The 23,178-nt window shown below is 39.4% G+C and overlaps 2 protein-coding genes across 2 annotated transcripts; one reads left to right on the forward strand and one right to left on the reverse strand.

Annotated features, from left to right (window-relative positions):
* Window positions 1–3,003: 3,003 nt before the first annotated feature.
* On the reverse strand, window positions 3,004–9,697 carry LOC118806696 (cytochrome P450 2D3-like). The gene is made up of 9 exons (XM_036568210.1): window positions 9,536–9,697; window positions 9,236–9,398; window positions 6,586–6,738; window positions 6,183–6,343; window positions 5,273–5,446; window positions 5,017–5,155; window positions 3,753–3,940; window positions 3,523–3,664; window positions 3,004–3,191 (listed from the first exon to the last, which is right to left on the reverse strand). Exons 1-9 carry the CDS (start codon window positions 9,695–9,697, stop codon window positions 3,004–3,006), a joined length of 1,470 nt encoding a protein of 489 aa, XP_036424103.1.
* A 6,366-nt stretch (window positions 9,698–16,063) lies between these two features.
* On the forward strand, window positions 16,064–22,858 carry setd6 (SET domain containing 6, protein lysine methyltransferase). Its single transcript, XM_036568209.1, has 9 exons — window positions 16,064–16,266; window positions 16,615–16,707; window positions 17,636–17,780; window positions 17,855–17,996; window positions 19,466–19,660; window positions 20,041–20,173; window positions 20,268–20,448; window positions 20,648–20,790; window positions 21,814–22,858. Exons 1-9 carry the CDS (start codon window positions 16,240–16,242, stop codon window positions 22,147–22,149), a joined length of 1,395 nt encoding a protein of 464 aa, XP_036424102.1. The 5' UTR covers window positions 16,064–16,239; the 3' UTR covers window positions 22,150–22,858.
* Window positions 22,859–23,178: the final 320 nt, after the last annotated feature.

The raw sequence follows: 23,178 nt of genomic DNA on the forward strand, positions 1-23,178 counted from the left end.
TATAACCTCAATTAGTTTCCTACAACCATCTAACAGTCTCTGACATTGACCGGGGATTTCCCACTCCTCCATGCAGAATTGTTTCAGCTGTGTGATGTTTGAGGGGTTTCTTGCATGCAGAGCCTATTTCAAATCACCCCACAGCATCTCAATAGGGATTAAGATCCAGGCTTTGACTTCATTACAGAACTCTTAATTTCTTCCTTTTGAGCCTTGGTAGATTTACTAGAATGTTTTGGGTCATTGTCATGTTGCATGGTCCACCTCTGCTTCAGCTTCAGTTTTTGGACAGATAGTCTCACATTTCCACAAGCAGCCTCTGATACAATAAAGAATTCATAGTGGAGTCAATGATGGAGAGCTGGCCAGGCCCCAGACTTTGACAAACCATGACGTTCAAACCTCCATGTTTAACAGTTGGTATGAGGATTTTTGTGCTTAAATGCTGTGTTTGGGTTGCACCAACTGTTACTGTTCTGTTACTGGGCCCAAATAATTCATCTGTCCAAAGCACGTTGTTTCAGAAGTCCTGATCTTTGTCTGGGTGTTTTCTGGCAAACTTTAGTTTTATCCTGATGTTTTTTATAGCTAGGATTTCCTCCTTGCACAGCTCCCATGAAAATCAAATTTGTGCAATTTGTGTCAAGAGCTACCTGTAGGTCCCATGATGACATTTTAGGATTGTTGGAGACTTCTTTATGCATTTTGCGGTCTGCTCCTGCCCTGAACTTTCTAAGATGGCCTGACCTGGCCATGTTGGCAGTTGTTTTAAATGTTTTCCACTCGTAAATTATTTTCCAGACAGTGGAACGGCTGATTTCTAATTGTTTTGAGGTCTTTTTAAATCCCTTCCCAGACTCATATGCATCTACAACTTTCTTTCTGAAGGCCTTAGAGGGCTCTTTGTACCTCTCCATGGTGATACAACTCACTTCAACAATCAAGAGCAAACTAAACTAAGCATCTGAGGTCTAAATAAGATCCACCAAAATCCTCTCTAATGCTGCTCTAATCATTTGCAGCAAATGTGGTGCACCTGATTCTAATTTTAGACATTTGCATTTCTACTAATTACTTTTTACAAATTATTTTTTAAAGACATTTCTTCAGTTTTATCTGTTTAATTATTTTACCCATCTCTCAATATTGTTAAAATGAAGATCAAATGTCCGTATGTTCAAATATGTTAAAAAAGACATTTCGTTTTTATAGCGTATAACTTTTTCACAACTGTACGCACATTTTTTGATACAGCCATTTCTGATTGTAACAATTATTTTCAGTTGTTTCAATTTAGCCCCACCCCCTGGTCATGGACTATGCCATGTTGTTATGTGATGAGTCAACTGCGTAAAACGAGTGTGAACAAGGTAAATAAGAGATAATCTACATTATGGACACTATTACAGTGATTTTCTGGGTGTTGAGAGCGAAAATATAATAGTAATCCAAGTGCAGCAGAAAAGCATAAAAAGGGAGGCAATCAAAAAGTTTGTTGCTACATTCTTAAAAGTGCAGTTTGTTTTTTCAGTCAGGACAGAGAGCTGCACAGGCTCAGCACTTTGTACGTAATGCTAGCATCAATGTCAGTATAGATATCTTCATTGTTGGGGTAGTTATTCAAAAAAAGTAATCCATTACTTAGGTCTGCTCCATACAAATTAGCCTTATCTGCATGTTGTCCAATGTAAAGAAAAAAAAACATTAGATCATTTAGAAATTTTACATCAACTTTTGGCATAGGCTTTTTGAGTTATCTCAACTTAGTTTAGTCAAAAGTTCTCCTAAGTCACATTTTTAATGACTGTGGTTGCCTTCTTGTCACTTAAAATTGGCATTTCTTGGTTTTTATGTTTCACCTTATTACCAACTAATCAGTGTCAATTCCCATCAGTAGGCCACCTCCCTATCATACAGTGCCCCCAGCCAAGGAGAGTACAGTACAGTTACCAATCTGCGATCACACAATTTGTCGTCATTTCCACTGCCAAGTGATCCGCACTCTATCTGAGTACCCGTGTTCAGTTTGATTACCCTTCTCACTGAGGTACCAAGCGTACCATACTGTGCGGGAAAGTTTGGGTGGATTTAATAATGGTGCAAACCACTGATTGGTCAGTTGTCGCCATCGCACCATGCTGCTCTGTACTGTCTAGTGAAAAATACCACCAGACTCCCAACCACAGAGCGCTGTAGCATTACCAGGATTAAAACTAATGATCTCTTGTGTCCTGATAATTAGGCAGGTAGACAGTTGTGCCACTTTGTATTTGTATTTAAGCTGGTAAGTGTTCTCTATCTAAGCACACAAGGACTAAATAAGCACAGGTCACAGTTATTGACATTTTCATTCCTGGGTGTCTGAAAGGAACTGAAAGTGATGGCAGAGTCAACATTAAAGCAACATCTAGTCAGAGAACATCAATCCAACTTTGTTAGCTAGCCTGTCTGCTTTAGCAGCTTCCAATTATACACCACTCACTGATCACTGAAAGTTACCTCTTTAGAGGCTTAGCTTATCAAGCCTAGGACAAGTATGAGTGAAGATTAACATTTAAGAACACATTGTTTTTAGAATTTTTTCTGAGACGAAATGTTATTTTTGAAGAATAACAATCCTCATATGTTTCTCTGAAGTCTGAACCCTACTGAAAAAGACAGCTGGGTCTTCTCAAGCTGGTTAAGCTGGTTAAACTGGTAGACCAGCTTAGCTTAGCTGGAGTTTGATGTTTTGGCTGGTGTGCCAGCATGACTAATTTGACCAAGTGGGTCAACCAGCAGCAGCCTAGCTTGGTCATGCTATGCACATTGGTCTTTGCACAAAAGAAGAAGGCAAAAAATCTTGCTTTAATTAAAATGTGGTCATTTTATTTGCGGCAGCTCTATTGCTGTGCGAAACATAGTTATATGTAAAACAAGGCCACTGGAGTTACTTTAAAATGATCTGTGTAATCTGGTCTAAAATGGCACCAATTATGACTCAGTGAAACTACTCTATTTTGCTCAGGCTGGCTGTCTCAGTCTGACTCCCATCCTGTATGGTTTGGGTGTGAGTGTGATTCCATATACAGGAGTGAAGTCTGGTTCTCCTGCATCTTCAGGCCAGAAGAACTGAAACCGGCGCAGCAGAGTGACCAAGATGAGGAAGAGCTCCATTCGAGCCAGACCTTCACCAAGACACATACGAGGCCCTGCACATGAAGAATACATCAGCAACTCTTTTGTGGTGGTACAGTTGTCATATATACATTAGGGCATGGTTTCCAAAGCTTCTGAAGAATAAAAACTTTCAGTTTAATCCGTATTAACATAGTTTAGCTCAAGATGAAGCTTAAAAGATATCCCTCAATCAAAAATGCTGTCATAAATGAAAGCTAATAGGGACCACTAGGCAAAACTTACACAATGTAAGTAGATCTCTTATAGCTTTCAAAAAATTAAGAAGTACTTTATTAACTGGTGTCATGAAAATCATATGTGAATTATTTTGTAGTGTTCTTTCTCATGCTCCCAAACTCTCACCAGCAGAAAAAGGTATGAAGGCCTCCGGCTTCTCAAACCGTCCCTGCTCATTCAGGAAGTTAGCTGGATTGAACTCATGAGGAAACTTCCACTGGCCTTCCTCACTCAGCACTGAGGAGAGGTTGGGGATGATGAGAGTACCCTGGATCAAAAAGCAGAATGAACAGAAACGAACAAAGATAGAAAGCAGGAAAGAATCTGGAAAAATCTGAGCATAGCGTGAGTGGAACCTTTGGGATGCTGTAGCCCATCAGTTCAGTATCTCTGCTGGTGCAGTGGAACAAACTTAAAGGGACAGTATTGGCGATACGCTGACACTCGTGGATCACAGCCTGCGTGTACGGCATCTTGTGTCTGTCCTCAAAAGAGGCGTGAGCGTTACCCTCCAGAACCTCATCAATCTCCTGCTGGCATCTCTCTAGAAACACAAGGAGGATATAAGTTCTGGCTTATTGAGCAGTCCAAGATTTAGAGTAATGGTTCGGCAGTTTGGCAAAAAAGTAATTTTACACAATTTTAGCCTGACACGAAATGTAGTTGATCAGCTAAGACATGTTTGTTGTCTGAAGTTTGCTTCTTTTGTGTTGTCAAATAATTTCAATAATCCAAAATGTTCTTTGAGTGTTCATGGTTCTATACAGGACCAGTTTCTTTCCTAAATTACCATTAAAGCACCATCTTTTTTAAGAGCATAGCTAACAAATAATGCAAGCTTTTACTGCACCAGTTAGCATCATGCAAATGTCTAAAGCATCACACAGTTGCCTCAAATTGACTTCCTAATCAACCTAAAATAGATTAGCTTTTGTAGTTTCTCATATTGTAAAAACACTAAAAGGTACATTGCATAACATAATTCACAACTGTGGCAGCCATCTTGATGCCTGATTTGTTTGAAAAAACTCTTTAAAAAGATGGTCAAGAGTTCTTTAGTAAAGAAAATGGATCTACATACTCAAAGAATCATTTGCATGCTTAATGAAAAGGGTTCTATATAGGACCAAAAAGGCTCTGGCTATTGTTACGATGTCAAGCTTGTAACAGTAGAAGAACCCTTTAAACATGCAAATGGTTCTTTCAGTGTCCATGGTTCTGTATAGAGTCATTGTCCTTACTGAAGAATCCTTGAAGAACCATCTTTTTGTAGTTTTTGTACTGTGAGTGTACTTATCCATTTTAGAGTATCAGAAACTAAATTGGAAAGAAATAGCATTACTGAGTCAAGAGAAAAAATAAAAACTCAAGGCAGTTTGAGGTAAGACAAAGCATACTGAGACACTGCACAGAGAGACATGTTTCTCAACTGGAGACAATGTATACTGAGATATTGTTGAATTATCACGGGAGGAGTGAATAGCTGTCCTGCCTTAATATTATCGAACACTGTTGGAGAGATCACAGCCACAGGTCAGTAGCAAATTTGCACTGCACTACATGTGTCCAGATACTTTTGGTAGACAGTGTATAATGCAGTGGATGTTTCAGAGATCAGACCTTGGACATCTGGATACGTTGTGAGGTAGAGGAACACTGTAAGGAGAGTGCTGGACGTGGTTTCTGTCCCGGCAAAGTGCAGCTCCAGAACATACATCAAAAGCTGAGACTCGGTAAAAGAGGAATCATCATCTCCTCTCTGCTGAAAACAAGATGCATCCATACATACAAAGTGGCCTAAAACATAGCAAGATGGCAGAAGTAATACACTGACATGAGTTCTTTCAAGCATCCTAAAATCAGCCCACTTACACACCTTATCAATCTCATCCAGGTAGCAGTCGACAAAGTCTCTCGGCTCTTCTGGTACTCTTGTTGTCTTGTGCTCGTTGACCATCTTTGCTACCATCTGTTTCATTATTCTGACAATTGTAAAAGACCTCTTAAAGGGAAGGGGCAGGTTTCTCACCACAGGAAGTGTATCATAGATCTGCAGGACAATGAAACATGTTGGTTGTCATATTATTAAATGGACTAATAAACTGCTAGTATTATGAAAGACGTACTATGTGTACTATTAATGAATGATATTGCTCTACAGCACTGTGCAAAATTCAGAGACCACGGTTTCATTTATTTATTTTCTAAACAATATTTTATTGGAAAAAAATGTATTCTATGGCGAGATAATGACCCCAAGCACACCGCTGAGAACGTTCAGCTGGAGTTCTCACAACAATGGACCTCGTTTACCAGTTTAAGTTTTTTCTTAAATGTGTTCTTGAGAAAGGTCATAAGAAACAATCTACATCAGATACATGACGTGTTCTTAAACTGCTGAATTGGTCACACCTTTGTGCTCTTGAGTGTGTGTAGATTCAGTTTTTACCTAAGAACAAAGAAAACATTGGTGAATGTCAGAATCTTCATGAAAACTGCACAGGTGAGTTTTAAGAAGAAATTTCTTCTTAAGAACAGTTGGTGAATGAGGCCCAGTGAACTAGCCAGACCTCAACAGTGTTTGGGATTACTTAGATCGTGAGAAGCAGCAAATGCAACCAACTTCTAAGACTGAACTCTGGAGGTGTGGAAGAATATCACTGCAGATTTCTGAAAAACTGAAAGCAAGTCTCCGGAAAAGAATGAAAGCTGTAATGAAGGTAAATGGTGGTCTCTGACTTTTCCACAGCACTGTGTCCATAATGCAAATATTTATGATGTCCTACCATTCCCCAGGGTCCATTGGCGATCTTTGCACTTTCAGTAAATAGAGGGATGAACTGCTTGAGTCTCTCGTCCCCATAGTCATAACGCACGCCAAATAAAACTAGGTAGATTATATTTGATGCAGCATCATGAAATAAGGTCTGAGGATCCATGGGACCACCTAGACGGAGAAGATACCTGTTAACTGGTAATGATATACTACTGTACAAATATTTGTTTTTTAGGTTGGTAGATACTGATCTATTATAATACTTTAATTGTATCAGAAATTAAATTTGTCCATACGGACAATTTTTTCTTTCAGATGCTTTCAGGAAACTGGCAGATCAAATCATGTAACACCTTTTAAATTTTGCTCATAAGACAGACAATAAAATTATTGAAGTATAACGACAGTAATACCAGCACTTTTCTCCAAAAGTGCAACAAGATGCTCAGTCTCTCCCAGAATCCTGTCCTCCATTGACTGCTTCCCCATGCCAAAGTTCCTCAGGGTCATAAGGGAAAAGCGCCGATGCTCCCTCCATACAGGATCATAATCAAGAAATACAATACCTGCCACATTCAGTACATTGAATTATTTACCATTCTCTTATCTTTATATCAATATATAAATATCAATATGTCAATATATATATCAGACCATGCCTTCAACATGTGGTGGTAGCTAACTGAGCGAGGCAGTGGGGGTGAAGGACTCTAAGACTCTGGGCTGGAGTTCTGGGCAGCTTCTGCATGTAGCTCGAGGGTGTAGCTGTAGTAGGACTGATGCAGAACTGAGGAACAGGGAGGGGATGGGGTGGCGGTGGGGATTGCGAACACTTTGTCACGAGAACAGAAGGTGAGGATGTGAATTTACAGGGCGTTATTTCGGAAGAAGGATGGGTTTCAGGCATGTTCCTCCCCCCTAAACTTCAGTTATAACATAACTACCTCTAAATATAGTCTTAAAATAGCACTAGGAAACAAATACTCAATGAGTAAATCTGCTCAGATTGCCCAGATTTAATTCTCATTATTTTTCAGATAAACTTTGATAGACTTCTGTCACTGATTACTGTTTGCTTCTATTTAGAGTTTAGACTCACATCATCAGATCATTTCTTTATTCATTTTTCTAATAACTTTCTTTAATTTTTACTGTCCAGCCCAGGATGAGTTCCCATTTGAGGTTTAGTTCCTTGACTTGTGGCACTTTAGTTGCTCAGCTGGGGCTTGGACTGTATTTCTTCAGCGCTTCTTTGTGGGAATGTCTGTTATAAAAAGTGTTATAATACAGTACAGTTCAAAGTACTCTTCATTTATTTAATTTGCAGCTAAAATAGTCATTATTATTCCACATCTAAATCCTGGCAACCGTATGGACTGTATTTCTCCAGAGTGTCATTTCTGCTGTTTGTGTCTTTTGACTGTATCTATCCATCCTCTTCCTCTTTTGCCTTCAACTGTTCCAAGCATTGGGCCTCATTCACCAACTTTTCTTAAGAAGACATTTCTTCTTAAAACCCAATTATGCAGTTTTCATGAAGATTCTGACATGTGCTAATATTTTGGGGTTTGTTCTTAGGTAAGAACAGAATCTACACACACTCAAGAGCACAAAGATGTGAACAATTCTGTGGTTTAAGAACACCATGAATCTGACATACAAATGTAAGAAAAAAAGGAGGATATTGGTGAATGAGGGCCTTTTCCAATGAATGTTGATCCTTCTTATAACATGTCCAAAATAAGAGCTTCAGTTTGGTTATCTGGGCTTTGAGTGAGAGAGGAGGCTTGATTTAGTCAACAATCCATTTGTTTTCTTTGTTGTACAAGGTACTCTTAAAAGTCTTCACCAGCACCAGTTAAAAGGCATCAATATTTTTCCTGTCTAACTTTCTGTTCAGCTTCCCCATCCATAATAAACTACCGAAAAGACCACAGCCTGGACAATTCTGATCTTTATTTATAGAGATTAATCCTTACATTTGAAGCTCTTTTAAAGCTCCTTCATTTTTGTTCTGCCAAATGCCAATCTGTGTCATTTCGTTGGCTGTTGGATCCATTGTTGTTAGTAATGGATCCATGAAGACAAAAGCTGTCCACAACTTCCACATCTTCACAGTGTTAAAGTTAGCAGCTTTTTCAGTTGCCATAACCTTTGCTTCATTCATATTGAGCTGAAGTCTTCTTTCACTCTGTTCTTTAGCTTTCCTTATAAGGGCCTTCAGATCTTCCTGATTTTCCAGCATGAGTGTCATGTTGTGTTATTAATGTGTCTTCCGGCTGTCTTGTATCCTTGATTATCTTCCTCCATTCCTTCTTCTCTTATTACACGTTCAGGTTGAACATGTATGTGATAGTATGCAGCCTTGTCTAGCTCCTTTACTGATGTGGAACCAGTCTGTTTGTCCATTTTCTGTCATGACTGTGGTTTGTTGGTCATTGCAGAGCTTCCTCATTGCAACAATGAGATACTCATTTTCCTGAGCACACTGTAGTCAATGAAACACATTTACTTTTATCTTGAAATCCTTGGCTTTTTTCGATTGTCCAGTGTACATCAGCAATGATATCTCTTGTTCCTCTGCCTTTGGTCAGTCTGACTTTGTCTTCTAGCAAAGAATGTTCTTCTGCGTAGCTGACATCAACAAGAAAGTGTCTTGGCAATTGTGGAGACCTCCTGTGTATTCCTACCATGTTTGTTTGCCTTTTTATTCGTTTGTCTGTTATGACTTATTTGTTGACCTCTCAGCTTACCCACTCGAGGCTGAAATTCATTTTTGATCTCATGTACCCTCTGGAAAAATTCTTGTTTTTCCATGTTTGTTTTCATTTTCAATATCTTTACCAATGTTGTTGTAATGCTGGTCCCTGTCCTTCCTGACAGCTCGTTGAAATTCATGGATTAGTTCTCTTAAAAGTTCTTTATCCTTCTTGATTTTGGCTTCTCTTCTTTTTTGCAATTTCCACTGTATCATCTGCTTTAATTTCTATCACCTTTTCATTTCCAAGTATTCCTTTCAGCATCAGGACAAAAAGCAAGAAACGTATCTATTTGTGACTTTACCTTTCCTTTCTGCTGTGTGGCTGACCAGGAGGTTTTGTGGTCGTCCCGAGAAATCTGCAGCTTTGATCACCAGAGCTTCCTTTACAGCCTTCAAACCAGTAAGGACCACTGCTGGTGTTCCTCCAATGTACAGGCTGTAAATGTTCCCATAGCGCTGAGCCAACTGAAGACAAATAACACACCAAGCAGAAAAAGTATACATTCTAAATATGAAACTAAACCTGTCAATCAATTACTCCTGCACAGATTTGAACAAAGCAATGCACCCAACTGAAATCAACTGGTGCTGTGGTACTGTACCCTCTCAAAGTCTTTCAAAGGGTTTACAATGTTCAGCTGAAACAGGTTCCCGAATATGGGCACTGGCCGGGGTCCAGGAGGAAAGTTCTTGGGCCTCTGGATCCTGATGAAGAGGAAGACGAGGCAGACAAAAATACAAACAAGAATGAAAAAGCCCAGCATGGTGACTGTTGTACTGCTGCACTAGAACGTTTCTGCTACTCAGACTCCTCCCCTCTGGAGCCCCACTCTCATGTAAGCTTTAAATTCAATCAGTTTTGCTAACTGTGGCTAATTTTCTGGTTAGTGATGCTCTCACCAGGAAGATGACCTCAAAATGATGGTGAAAAATGACCTAGGCCATTTTCAGTAGAGCTGTTAAACAGTGGATAAAGATATAGGGTTGACATGGCATGTGTTATACAGTGAATGAGCACGGATTTAAGCTATCTGTGGGACTGTGTGGCCAAACATAACAACCTGGTCCTGCTGTTAGCACCAGTATCTCGTCTTATAATGAGAGTGATTTCAGTTCCCACTAACTACCACACAAAAGTTGGGTACTTTGAACAGATTTACTAAGCCAGAAAAGCATAAAGACTGATTATTCCTGAGTAGGACTGAATAATGAGGTTACACAACCGGATTAGAGCCCTCAAAGTGAAGGCTGGCAACAGAACAGAGTCCTGTGGGGAATGCAGGACAGATCTACAGCTGCACATTCAAGACAGAAATCATTATGAGAGCCATATTTATGACATATTTAATCATCAATGGTCTACTCATTTAAGAAACCTGCTGAATTATCTTCCTGCAACACACAGCACATTCCCAAAATGCAGGCAATAAAAAACGATGCATGCAAATCCCCCTGTGTTGGAGTCTCTTTTATTGAATGCACACAGCAAGGAACAGCAGAGTGCACAACTTTTGTTTCACTTTGTTTTGCTGCCTGCCACTATCAACCTTCATAAAATATGATGGGTTTAGAGGCCCATGAAAACTGGATAGTGACACATTGCCCCCCAAAATGATTCTGGGCCTACTGCACAGCATAACACCCTGAGACCCAAATACAGCTTTGCTAGATTTTGAAAGCTTTTAACCATTGTGTGGTGTTGGGGTCTGTGGGACCCATTTTCAATATTTACAGAAAAACAAATGATGCGATTTATTATTATTTCACCCCCAGGTTCCTTGGCCTTTGTTCATTTTCTGTGAAGAACATATAAAAAAAAACACATTTTCAGTGTCTTCACACTGTTCACCCCCCACACATTTATATTACACATGTGGTGTTGGGTGAACCCGCGGGGAATAAAAGTGTGGAGGTGCTGTGTCCTTCACTCTGTTCTCCTCCTACATGGCCTGCTGTTAGTGTGTGTGTGTGTGTGTGTTTGTATATGTGTTTGTGTGTGTGAGGGTGGAAAACACGGTCAGGCTGCTGACTGGCTACAGCTGCTAAAGGAGAACCCTACGATGGCCACGTGATATTTTAAACATCTGGTATTTTTACATAAATTGTTATGGCTGTATTGATTTTAAAAACTGAGTAACACCACACAAGGATTAATGACACTAGTTGCTCAATATTCTATATACAGACTGTTGATAAATTAAAGGGAAACTATCATAAAGTGTCTCAATAAGGTTCTGGGCCATGAGCCACCAGAGCAGCCTGAATGCTCCTTAGCATGGATTGTACAGGTCTCTGAAACGGTACTGTATTCTCCCAAAAGATCCTGCCTTATTTGTTGTTTTGATGATGGTGGTGAATAGCTCTGTCTAACACGACAGTCCAAAGTCTCCCATAGATGTTCAACATTTTGAGGTCTAGTGATTGTTAAAGCCACAGCATAACAGAACCACAGGCCAAGCCAAGTATTCAGCCCTGTTCTCTTGGTATTTGTCACACATGCACTTGTGGAGAACATGGTGAAGGATGACTCCTCTGACCAGATCACTTTTTCCCCACATCTCTGTGCTGATGGTTTTTATACCACTGAGCTCTCAATTGGTCAGTCATCTTTGTAAGGAGAGGTTTATGCGCTTCAGTCCTACTATAATATACTTAATTGTCAGGACAGTATCAAGAAGAGTTGACCATTATTTTTTACATTAGATGTTTGAGATGGATGAGCGACACAGGATGGACTTTAATTATGCTTATCTCTTGGCGATGGTGAACAGCTCTGCGAGATGTATGGAAAATTCTTTGATCTCTTTTGGAAGCAGTCCAGCCATTGCTTTGTATGGAACTGGTGCAATGTGGAAGGCATTAGTTACTTAGACAGTGGAATTGGAAGGCCACATGGTCTCCTTTTGCTCCACCTCACCAAGGAAAAGGTTGCATGAACATAAAGTTTACACTGCATAATTTTAAATTACTAGTTATTCAGATTGTTTGGTATAAATAAATGTCCACCCTGGCCAATGTGCGATTTCAAAAACACTGCACTGCTGACTCATTATCTACTACTCCAACACTTTATCACACCAAACAAATGACATCAAGATTGCCTAACTCCAATCCTGGATGGCCTGATTCCAGCACAGCTTGGTGATTTCCCTGCTTCAGCACACCTACTAAATCTGGTAATTAATTGCTGAGGTCAATCGAGTTTGTCTCAGTAGGGAAATCACCCTGGTGCTGGATTTTGGCCATGTAGAATCAAAGTTTGCCAAAGCTGATATCAGTGCAGGGTGAAGTGTGCAATCATTGAGCAGAGCAAGATAACAGGATAAAGTATTGGCTGGTGCTCTGTCACAACACATAAACATGGAATTTGCTCCAGTTTCTTACTCACATTTACGGTTTTGTCAGCTGTCCAGGTGCTGAACTTGAATGTCCGACCAAAGATTCACATCAATGCCAGAACTCAGGTGGCCATGCCATAAACACAGGCTATTAAGCATGAGTCTCAGCTTTGCTGTACAACAAAGACAAAAGGAAATTCTCACAAATGTTCAAACCAGCCTACTTTCTAAGTGAACAAGGACATGTTGACAAATCCGAGGCCTTCACACCTTTCTCTGATAGAGCTTGGAGAGAAACGATGTGATTCTCTAAACTCTTTAGGGGAGATCATCTCTTCATTTTTAGGGGAGATCACACCCAACACCCAAATAATATCCAGCTAGCAGTGGTCCTGTGGTGATTCATTTTCATTCATTGACAGTGTAGACGGGATGGTAGCACACAAATTGTGGAGCTACAGTCAGAAATGGTAACATACAAAGTGCACCTACAGTACAAAAGTCAGAAAACATTCCTTTAGATTATTTAATTTCCAGTCAAAACAGTCGAAAGTTCATTTTCAGTGAACAACGAACAACATCTCAACAACTAATTTAAAAATCATTTGGTTTATTATTTAATTCACCCTCTCTTTTTTGCACCCTACTGCCACTTTCACTCTTCCAAACCAATTCAATGTAGCTGTGCCTTCCTGACCTAAGTTGTTCCCAAAGGATTCGCTGACATTATGTTCCCCTTCATAGAGACACTAACATTAACACAAACTCACCTCAGCTGCCGACGTCTTTCTCATGTGCATCTAAAAAGGCTACAGGAGATTTCTTAGGAGACTAGATATAATCCACTCACACAAAAATGAGAAAGTGGGAAAGAAAAGAAAGAAAGAAAAGAAAGAAAAAAGGGAAGATAAGGCAGTTTCCAAATGATTTAGAGAAAATGAAGCCCTTAACAACTATACAAGACCCTGATAGACACCAAAACTGTCCCCATCAGATAAACAGCACTTAAAGCTTTCATCTTTGAGAGAGAGGAGAAAATCAAGCTGCTTCAGATCTGAAAACATCCACAGGTGTTTCTGTCCATCCTTCCACTGTGAGAAGACAACTCAGCACTCTGGGTCTGAAAGGATGTGTAGCTGTTAAGAAGCTCTTACTGAGAAAGGAGACAGACACGTCAAACAAAGAAGCCGCTAGTGTTGCCAGAACAACAGACCACCCCAAAGTTCAGACCTGTGCAGAAAATGCAACTTCTAAGGCTGAACTTCGGATGTGTGGAAAAATATCCCTGCAGATTTCTTTGAAAACTGAAAGTGAGTCAACTGAAAAGAATGAATAATAAAGCTGTACTAAAGATAAATATAAACATTAAATACTGAAAAAGTTGATATTATATTTAGTTGTTATGGATTCTGTGTATTGTTTTTTTTATGTTTTCCGCTTTTTCTTGATGTTGAAAAATGAATAACTTGTCCTTAATGGCCCTTTTGACTGGAATTAAATAAATGAAAAGGGGGTCTCTGAGTTTTGCACAGTATGGTAAAAGGTAAGTGTATTCAATACATTAGTAACTCACTGTATACACAGCAACACAGGTCTGTTCTTCTAACATGTTCCCTGGTTCACATTCAGGGCCTTGTATGTGTCCTGGTGCAGGTCACTCTTGGTGACCGTGTTCAGATTCAAGCCCTCTGATCACTGAGCCAGCACAAACCTGCTTATGTAACATTTAAAGGGCCCATATTCTTCATTTTTCTGATATTTTATTTCATTTCCTGAGGTCCAATTGTGATGTTTTTAAGGCTTTGTCAGACCAAACAGCCGTAATTTGTCTGTATATCTAAATATATACTGGTATATGTAAATGAGCTCTGTTCTGATTGGCTGCTCTGTGTTGTGCCTCACTCAAAAGGCTGAATAGGTTGATGTATGTAAATGTGTTGGCTTTTGTGACATCATGAAAGCAAGGAAATCAAAACTTTGTAGCTTAGTTTTCAGCTATGGACGTATTACATCAAACTCTTTCATTTGATTATATGGGATTATAAATAGAAAGTCCTGTACACCCCTCCCGTGACCTCTGTTTGGAACATCATGGTTATTTATCTTTAGATCCAGATGAAATGTCACTGTGAAGGTCAGCGATAAGGTCTGAGACAGCAGGTAATCTTTAACAGAATGATTTTGTTATCAGTATTTTTTTATCAGTGCAGGGTCTCATTTACTGATGTAAGAGTCTAGTCTCAGCCATCACAACAAAACATACTGCACCTTTTAAAAAGGTGTCAAAAAGGCTTCTTTGTAGCAAAGCCATAAAAACTGCTTTTCGTTCATTAAAGAACCTTCCAGTGAATGAAAACAACCAGTTTTGTAAATGTAATATCTGGGCATGAAGAAGCTTTTTAAAGCTTAAAGGGCTCATATTATGGAAAACTGCACTTTCCTCACTTTTAAAAGAAAAGTTTGATGTAGTATGTAAATATTGTTAAAGCCTGTTTTGACATTATTTGTTTTTATGACATCACAAATACCAACTCACTGACATACATCAGTTTAGCCCCGCCCCTTTATACTGAAGTTATAAGGCGTGTTTCAGCCTGAACTGCTTTTTTTATGAGACACAATACAGGGCTGCCAGTTTGGTCTTGTGGTGAAAGCGAAGTTGTTGCACAGAAATGTTTGATTCTACAGTATAAAGAGAGGTTAGAAAATGACACGTAATAAATGAATTATACATGAAACCACACAAAAGTTATAAGGGGAAAAATAAAACATAAAATGTAGAATTTGGGCTCTGTAAAGTCAAGAAACATCAAGAAAGTAAGCCAAAAACCATTTAGAACCATTTAATGGGAATCGGTTTTGCTTATTAATGGGAATTGGATTCATGGTTACTATTAGAGACCACTGGTTTCCTGTAGAACTTTAGATCTCATATAGGAAACCTTCAAGTGCATCTGGATCGTCTCAGAACACCTGTTAAACCACTAGAATTCTTGTGAAAAACACAGAAGACAATAAGTGACCATTGGACACCACCAGGTGTCCAATAGTCAAATTGTCCAAAACAGAAAGTTTTACTAATTTCTATGAATTTTTCAGCAGGGTTCTTACTGAGCCCCTAAAGTGCCATTGTTAAAGAAAATTGAAATGACATGCGTTCCCTTGCAATATTTTTGCATTCTCTTGCAATGTTCACTTGCAGTGCTTTTGCGTTTGGTTGCAAAATTTTTGCATCACCTCCCAAAAGTTTTGTGTTCTCTTGCAGAAGTCATTTCATTACATTACATATCCAAGGTAAAGGAAAATTATTGCAAGAGAACATAAAATATTTGTGAGAGAACTTAAAATTATTGCGAGGGAGCACAAAACGTGTAGCCCAGCTGAAAAAGGATCATTAGAAACCATTATGAATAAAACCTAACGGTTTTGCTTTCTAATGGGAATTGGCTCAAAGGTTTCTAATAGAGACCACTAGTTTCCTGTAGAACAGATTTAGATCCTATTAGGAAATCATCAAATGAATTTAGAATCAGCCATTGGTCACCTGTTAAACCATTCGGCTCCTTTCCATTGTGATATCAACCCTTTAAAAAAAATCCAAAACCCATTACAAAACCATCAGGAACTAACAGAAACACTTAATGGTTTATATGTTTTTTTCAGCAGGGAGGAACGCAGAATTAATGCGAGGGAAGGCAGTGTATTTTTTTTTAACCACGACCTCTTAGAAGTTCCGTAGATTTGTTTCTCCAGCCTGGGGTCTTTTATTTTGACGTGAGATGAACAGAAACGTCAGAAACACGCGCCTTGGAAAACTCACATGGAGTGGCTGTAGAGACACTGAGACGCAGTAAACACAGTAAACTGAGCTGAATTACTATGAAAACAGCATAAAGAAAAACAGTAACAACGAACCAGCGGAGCACAGTGTTCGTCCGTGATCAGCTGAAGTGAAGACATCTACAGAAATGGCCACCGACGCAAAGAGACCGAAGGTAAACAGGGCAAACCGGCATCAGAGTTTGTGGAACATGAAGTTGATTTCATGGATTGAAGAATTTCTGTACTGAACATTTACATTTACGACTCTTATCCAGAGCGACTTACAGAAGTGCTTTGTTGTCTAATCAGAAAACAGGCTGTATTTACCCTTAACAAGCACCAATAGTTCAGAGCCCCTTTCAGCTGAGAGAAGCTACTGTCATACAGCTAAAAGAGTCAGACACACACAGAGAAAACGACACTTCATACGAGCAAACACAAGACATTTGTGCAAGACCAGTGTTTATCAAACCGCTGTGCAGGCTTCGTTAAAGTTAATGCTGCTCTCCAATGTGTTTCAGAGGGAGGGTGAAAGCACACGTGGCAGTGAGGATGAGCCTCTGCACAACTTCTTACTGTGGTGTGAGAAAGTCAACCTGAAGCTGAGCGACAAGGCAAGTTCAACCATACATCAGTGTCTTTAACATACAGACACAAATGCATCTGTGTGGTTTGATTGTATTTGTAAGTTTTAGTCTTGATGGTTTGTTTGTTTTTGGAAGGTTTTATTCTTGTTTTAGTCTGACAGGTAGTTAGATAGATGTACAGCACCGTTCACAAGTTTGAATTTTTTTTTATACGGTGTAGATTGACAGTTTTTGAGTTTAGGAACATACATAAGAATTTTTTCCAAGTAATTTTGGACCCTTTCTGTTCGTCCATTCATCATACAATTTTGACACAACATAAAGGGCAACTGGTCTTTTCAAATTAGGTCAGTATATAACAAATGACAAAAATGGAGATTTTTAGTAATTTCGATTTTCTAGTAATTTCTTGTCATGAAAGCATTCTGAACAGTTCTTTGATCAGATCAGTCATATTTGAAAAGCAGTGACCAAATATGAGGCATTCTGAGTATAACTTTTATTATAAGTTCATTCTCAATGCTGTACAGCTTTCTCAATGATTATGGAATCATCTACGGCTCCTTTCATCATCAAAATTGTTGAAAAAATGTATTTTTTACAGCTTCCTGCAAATAATTAGAAATCTGTAGAATATTAGTATCATATTAGAATCATTTTATACATGTACCTTGAACAACAAAACTGGTTTCGTATAATTGAAATCAGTGATCCCAAATTTTTGAGTAGTAGTGTACTTTATTCATCATCAAAGGAAAATTTGGGTGAAACAGTAGCTGAAGGACACAGGATGTTATTTACACAGAATAAACAGACACAGTTACATACAGTTATATACAAAATTTGGGCACTGGGCTGTTCAAACTCCTGTGTACTGAATACTGCATATATTTATATTTGCACAGTGATGAGTTTTATAAGTGCTACTTGACTTCACCTTGATCTGCTTCTCCAGGTCTACTTAAGTAAAGAAGGGACTGTAGCTGAGTACGGCATGCTGGCTAAAGATGACATAGAGCAGGGCCACATCCTCTTCTCCATCCCCAGAACTGCCCTCCTGCATCAAGGCACTTCCAAAACCAAGAAGGTCCTTGAAGAAGGTCAGCAAGCAGATTAACTAGTTGAATTATGGTTGACTGAGATGGGTTTCCTGAGTTCTGAATCTGTTTTGCAGGAAAGGGGTGTTTGGAGAGCTCCTCAGGCTGGGTCCCGCTGCTCTTGGCACTGATGTATGAGTACACCTGTGCAGAGTCACACTGGAAGCCTTACCTGTCCCTCTGGCCTGACTTCAGGAAGCTGGACCACCCCATGTTTTGGTAAGGGGCTTTAAATTGTCTTTAGGTGTTATGCCTATACTTTGCAGCAAAGCAGCCTTTTTTTAAATTAAAAAAGGGGATAATAAAGGTAGGGATGCACCCATAAAGGAATTGTGGCTGATATCTGCTATTTTTCATGTACATATGTGCTGATGCTGATATATAAACATCTATAAAATGTAGAAATTGAGACTTCATCCATCTGTATTAGCATTACTGAGGAATATTCATTACTGAAAGGTTACAGTCTAAAAAGTGATGTGTTGAACTGCAACACACCTATCTGTGTTACTTGATTTAACACATTTTGTGTTGAAAGTAACACAAAAATGTGTTGTCCTTAACAGAACACGTTGATGTGCATAGTTAAGGACAAATGTTTTAATTTTAACACACCTACTTTAAAAAGTATACAAAGTGCAGTAAAATGAATACAATGCAGATATTTTACCACAGTAACCCAGTGTCACCTAAACATTCTGCTCTTCCATCGTACAAAAAATACATATATCGGTTTGAAATATTGGTCAGAACCTAAACCTCTGTCCAACGCTGGCAGTTATTTTGTAAGCAACTCTGTCAATACTGATATGATTCCGATATCATTTTGCATTCCTAAAAAAAAAAAGGTATTCTGTTCTGTTCTATTCTCTATTCTATTCTGTTCTTTAATGTGTTATTAAGGTCTAATTTTTACATGTGTACCATTGCAATGTTGATCCTACACTTAGTTTGGTTGTTTAAGCTGCAGTACATAAGATTTTTTGTTAAAATTAAAAGAAGTAGCAATACTGAATCAGGAGAAAAAAAACTAAAATATGGTGTCTCTGTGCTGTTTTGAGGGCTTTGAGTGCCCTCACAATCATCAGATTCATCTGCTCGGGGAAGGGAAAGCAAAACTGTTGCAACAAAATGTTACTCTTTTCGACCAGAGAGGTCTCCAAATCCCCAAAGCTGACATAGATTAGCTTTAAGTCACAACCTGAAAACAGTGGGTGTTGTCACAAAGCAGCTTTACAGAAATCCGGGCTCAAGCCGCAAGTGAGCAAGCCAAGGGTGGTGGCGGCAAGAAAGCATAGGAGCATGAGGAAGAAACCTTGAGAGGAACCGAGACTCAAAAGGGGAACCCATCCTCCTCTGGTCATCATGGGATAGCTAAACAATAATACAAAAAGAGCAATAAGAATAAGGATTTCACAATTAATATACAAAAGCGATTAGTGAATAACGAAAAGAAATGAGGTTGTCATTGGATAGATGTATTTAGATTAGCCAATAAAACTGATGACTACTGTTAGAAGCCTATCAGAGCGAGGAAGAGAATCAAGTCCTTGAAAATCAATAATAAGTTATTACTGTATATAAAATAAGTGATTAATGTAACTACTAGTGATTCCAAACATTTGAACGGTAGTGTATTGCTGCAGCTGAAACATATCTAATAAATCTGTGTATGACATGTGATGTAGGTCGAAGGAGGAAAGAGAGAGGCTTTTGAAGGGGACAGGTATCCCTGAGGCAGTGGACACAGACCTGACCAACATCCAAAAGGAGTATAATGATACAGTTCTACCCTTCATGCGCTCACATCCAGAGCTGTGGGACCCTGAGCGCCACTCTGTGGAGCTGTATCAGAGTCTGGTAGCTTTCGTCATGGCCTACAGGTGAGGGAGCTCCGCACGTCTGTGGTGTGGAATAGATGAGGGGCCATATAGGTCACACTGGAACATCCTTCAGTGAATGTTATTGTACAGGATTTAACGGTTGGATCAGAAAACAAATGTTTTATATTAGAACTAAAAAGAGAACAGTTCTCCAGCAGTGATTAAATGTCAATTGTCCTAGAAGGACAGGCTACTTATTACTTACTCAGTGGCTTCGTCACTCGTCATTTTGTGCGTCAGTTTTATACCAGTATCACTGTAAACACTAGAGGAATCTGATCCTGGACCTGAATTCCTATCCTGAGACATTTTATGAATACAGGACCATTTTTTCTACATGAATATATATGCATATTTTTCATCCCTTCCTTTCCTTTCAGTTTCCAGGAGCCTGTTGAGGAAGAGGATGAGGATGGGGATGAGGATGAAGTGCACAACCCTCCTATGATGGTGCCAATGGCTGACATGCTCAACCATGTGTGCAACCACAATGCCAATCTAGAGTACACACCTGTAAGGCTTACTAACACAAGCATACTCCCTGTAATGATCCAAACAAAAAAGTTTGTTTGAGCTGTTATTATTATTCCCTTTTCCCCACTTCAAGGACTGTCTGAAGATGGTAGCAGTGCGGCCGATCAGGAAGGGTGAGGAGATCTTTAACACCTACGGTCAGATGGCGAACTGGCAACTTCTGCACATGTACGGCTTCACGGAACCCTTTCCCACCAACAGCAACGACACGGCAGACATACAGATGTCCACTGTGTACAGAGCAGCTGTGCAAGGTGCCATATCAACATGTTTTTAACAAATTTTAGTGCTAAATGCAAATTAGTCCTTTAGAAAGAGAGTAAAACGGTTTGACTTGACATGCTCCTCAGCTATTTAAACTGGCTTATAGCTAAATGAGAATATCTGCCTAGTTTAGTGTTTCTGCTCTGTTTGTTTTTCTGTGACGATCCCAGTTTTTGCTGCCTCCTGTAGAAACTCAGAGTGAAGCAGAACAGCGCCTCCTGGTGGAGAAATGGAAAATGCTGTGTGAAATGGAGACGGTTGGGGAGAGAGGAGTCTTTGTTTTCGGCAAGAATGGGTCACTCACAGACACGGAACTATACACAACCCTGAAGGTACCAGATTGAACATAATTGTCCAGAAACAGCCAAAGAAAGCCTAGTGTGGGGTGCTCAGTTCTGGTCCTGGAGGGCCGGCGTCCAGCACAGTTTGGTAGTTGCCCTATTCAAACATGGCCATTAACAGATGAGTGTAATCAGGTGTGTTTGAGCAGGTAAATCACCAAATTGTGCTGGACGCCGGCCCTCCAGGACTGGAGTTGTGCTCCCCTGGCCTAAAACCATCTTAAAGGGGAATTCCACAGATTTTTCAAAATTGCTGTATAATTAAATTGAGTTGAGATGTAAACAAATTCACTGCTAATGGTCTGATGTGAAGTGGTTCATTGTAGAGAAACTTACAGACTCAGATTTCTTTACAGTGGTGGTGATAGGAACCAGGGGTCATGATGTCTACAACACAGATATAGCCATTTTATTTACTATGTGAAATGACCAGTAAACATACGTATGTCCTTTGAATTTTCATATTTAATGTTGCTAATGGTAAAATATTGTTAAATCTGAACTGTTAGCTCATATAATCTGACTATTTTGTGTCTCTCCACCATGAATAAAACTATCATAAAACGTTTCAGAAATCTGGCAGCTTATTTGTAACTATTTCATGTAATAATTTGTGATGTAGCTTTTAGAGCCATTAAACTCTTCAGACAACTGGTTCCTATCCCCACCACTGGGAACAATTCTGATTTATCAAGTTTCTCTTTAATGGAGCATTTCGTATCAAACCACTCTGAATTACTTTGTTGATACCTTCATTTAATTGTGCAGACTTTTTGAAAAAAAATGGTGGAATTGCCCTTTAATTCATACCGTAACGTGGAGCCCTCGTGTCCTGTCTGTGTAAAGTTTTTGTTCTGCTCTAGATAATGCAGAGTGAAAACTCAAAGCTGTGTTGGAGGACTTCACTGAAAACCTCTGTAGCTTTCATAAGCTAGTTTTAAAGGCAGTCGTGCAGATCCAGCATTACTTTATTCTAATTGGTGTAATTGTCGTATTGTGATGTTCTGTTTTTAGGTCCTGTGCATGAGCAAAGAGGAGTTTAAAGAATTCCAGGCAAATGAAGGCTGGGAAGAAGATGACGGTGATGATGAAGATTCGAAAATGGCTCAGGCACTAAGCTTTGAGGGGCTGCCAGCTCTGGCTCCAGAGTGGAAGCGACTGTTACATGTGGCTGCAAGCCTCACAATGGACCAGTACTCAGAGGACATGGACTCAGACCATAGGCTGCTGGAGGAACCAAGAGCTCTGACCAAACTCAGCCCCAGAGAGAGAAAAGCTCTGCATGTACGGCTCAGCCAGAAGAGCATCCTCCACCGCCTGCAGCAGCTCACCCAGCACAGTACAGCTTAGTATACCTTAGCCAGAACAGTTTCCAACACCCAACCCGAGACTCAATACAGTCTATTCTCAGAAACGTCTGTGAACTGAATTGCTTTCACAGTGAAGTCCACCTTTCTCCCCCCCCAAATACTATATGACTCAATTGTCATTTAGATAGGAATTGGTGCACTGTGGAGAAACTTACCAACTCCAGTTTCTATATAGTGGTGGTGACTGGAACCAGGAGTTGCAATGTCTTTAATGCAAATATAACAATTTTATTTACTTTTCAAAACTACTTGTTGAACCTGTGTCTCTTCTGAGTTTTTTTCTACATGGTGTTGGCAAATTTGAGAAAGAAGAGAGAAAAAAAAAAAAAAAGTGTTCTTTGGGTATTATTTTGCCCTAGAATGCCCTGCATGTACCTCTTGGCCATGAACAAAATAAGTAAATACAATTTTTGTAATTTCCTATAATAATTTTGTATTATAGCAGTTCCCATCACCACCCCAGTGAACAATTCTCAGCAAGTGGCTTTCACATCAAATGACACTGAATGACCTCAATGATTTAAAAAATCTATGCGTAATTCAGTCAATGGACATCCCCCATAAAAGACATTGTAATAACTTCTCAATGGCAAATACGACATGAAAACACATGAGAAATGTGTGCATGGTACAATACTGCAACATTGAAAGATACTCAATACACAAATGTACCAACTTATTTCAGTTCACATGTCCCTGTTGTCTTTGAACTGCTGTGCACACCATCACATCACTTCTACACAAGCCCAATTAATCAGTATATGGTAGATTAAGTATGGTGTAGATAAGAGTCCTCCACAGTAAGATCTAGGCTCAAGTCATGTACTGCATTCAGTGGTACTTGGCACATGCGCTGACAATTCCCCATTTGTGTGTGCATTTAAAAGTTCATGGTAGTACTTGGTTTCCAATTACTTGGATCATGTCTGGCGGTGATAGAACTGTCTGAAATGGAGAATTGTGTTTTGCAGCTTCCCAACTATGACAGTATTGGTCTGAAATGCAGTGA

This window comes from Colossoma macropomum, unplaced genomic scaffold, assembly GCF_904425465.1.
Source record: "Colossoma macropomum unplaced genomic scaffold, Colossoma_macropomum, whole genome shotgun sequence".
Lineage (NCBI taxonomy): Eukaryota > Metazoa > Chordata > Actinopteri > Characiformes > Serrasalmidae > Colossoma > Colossoma macropomum.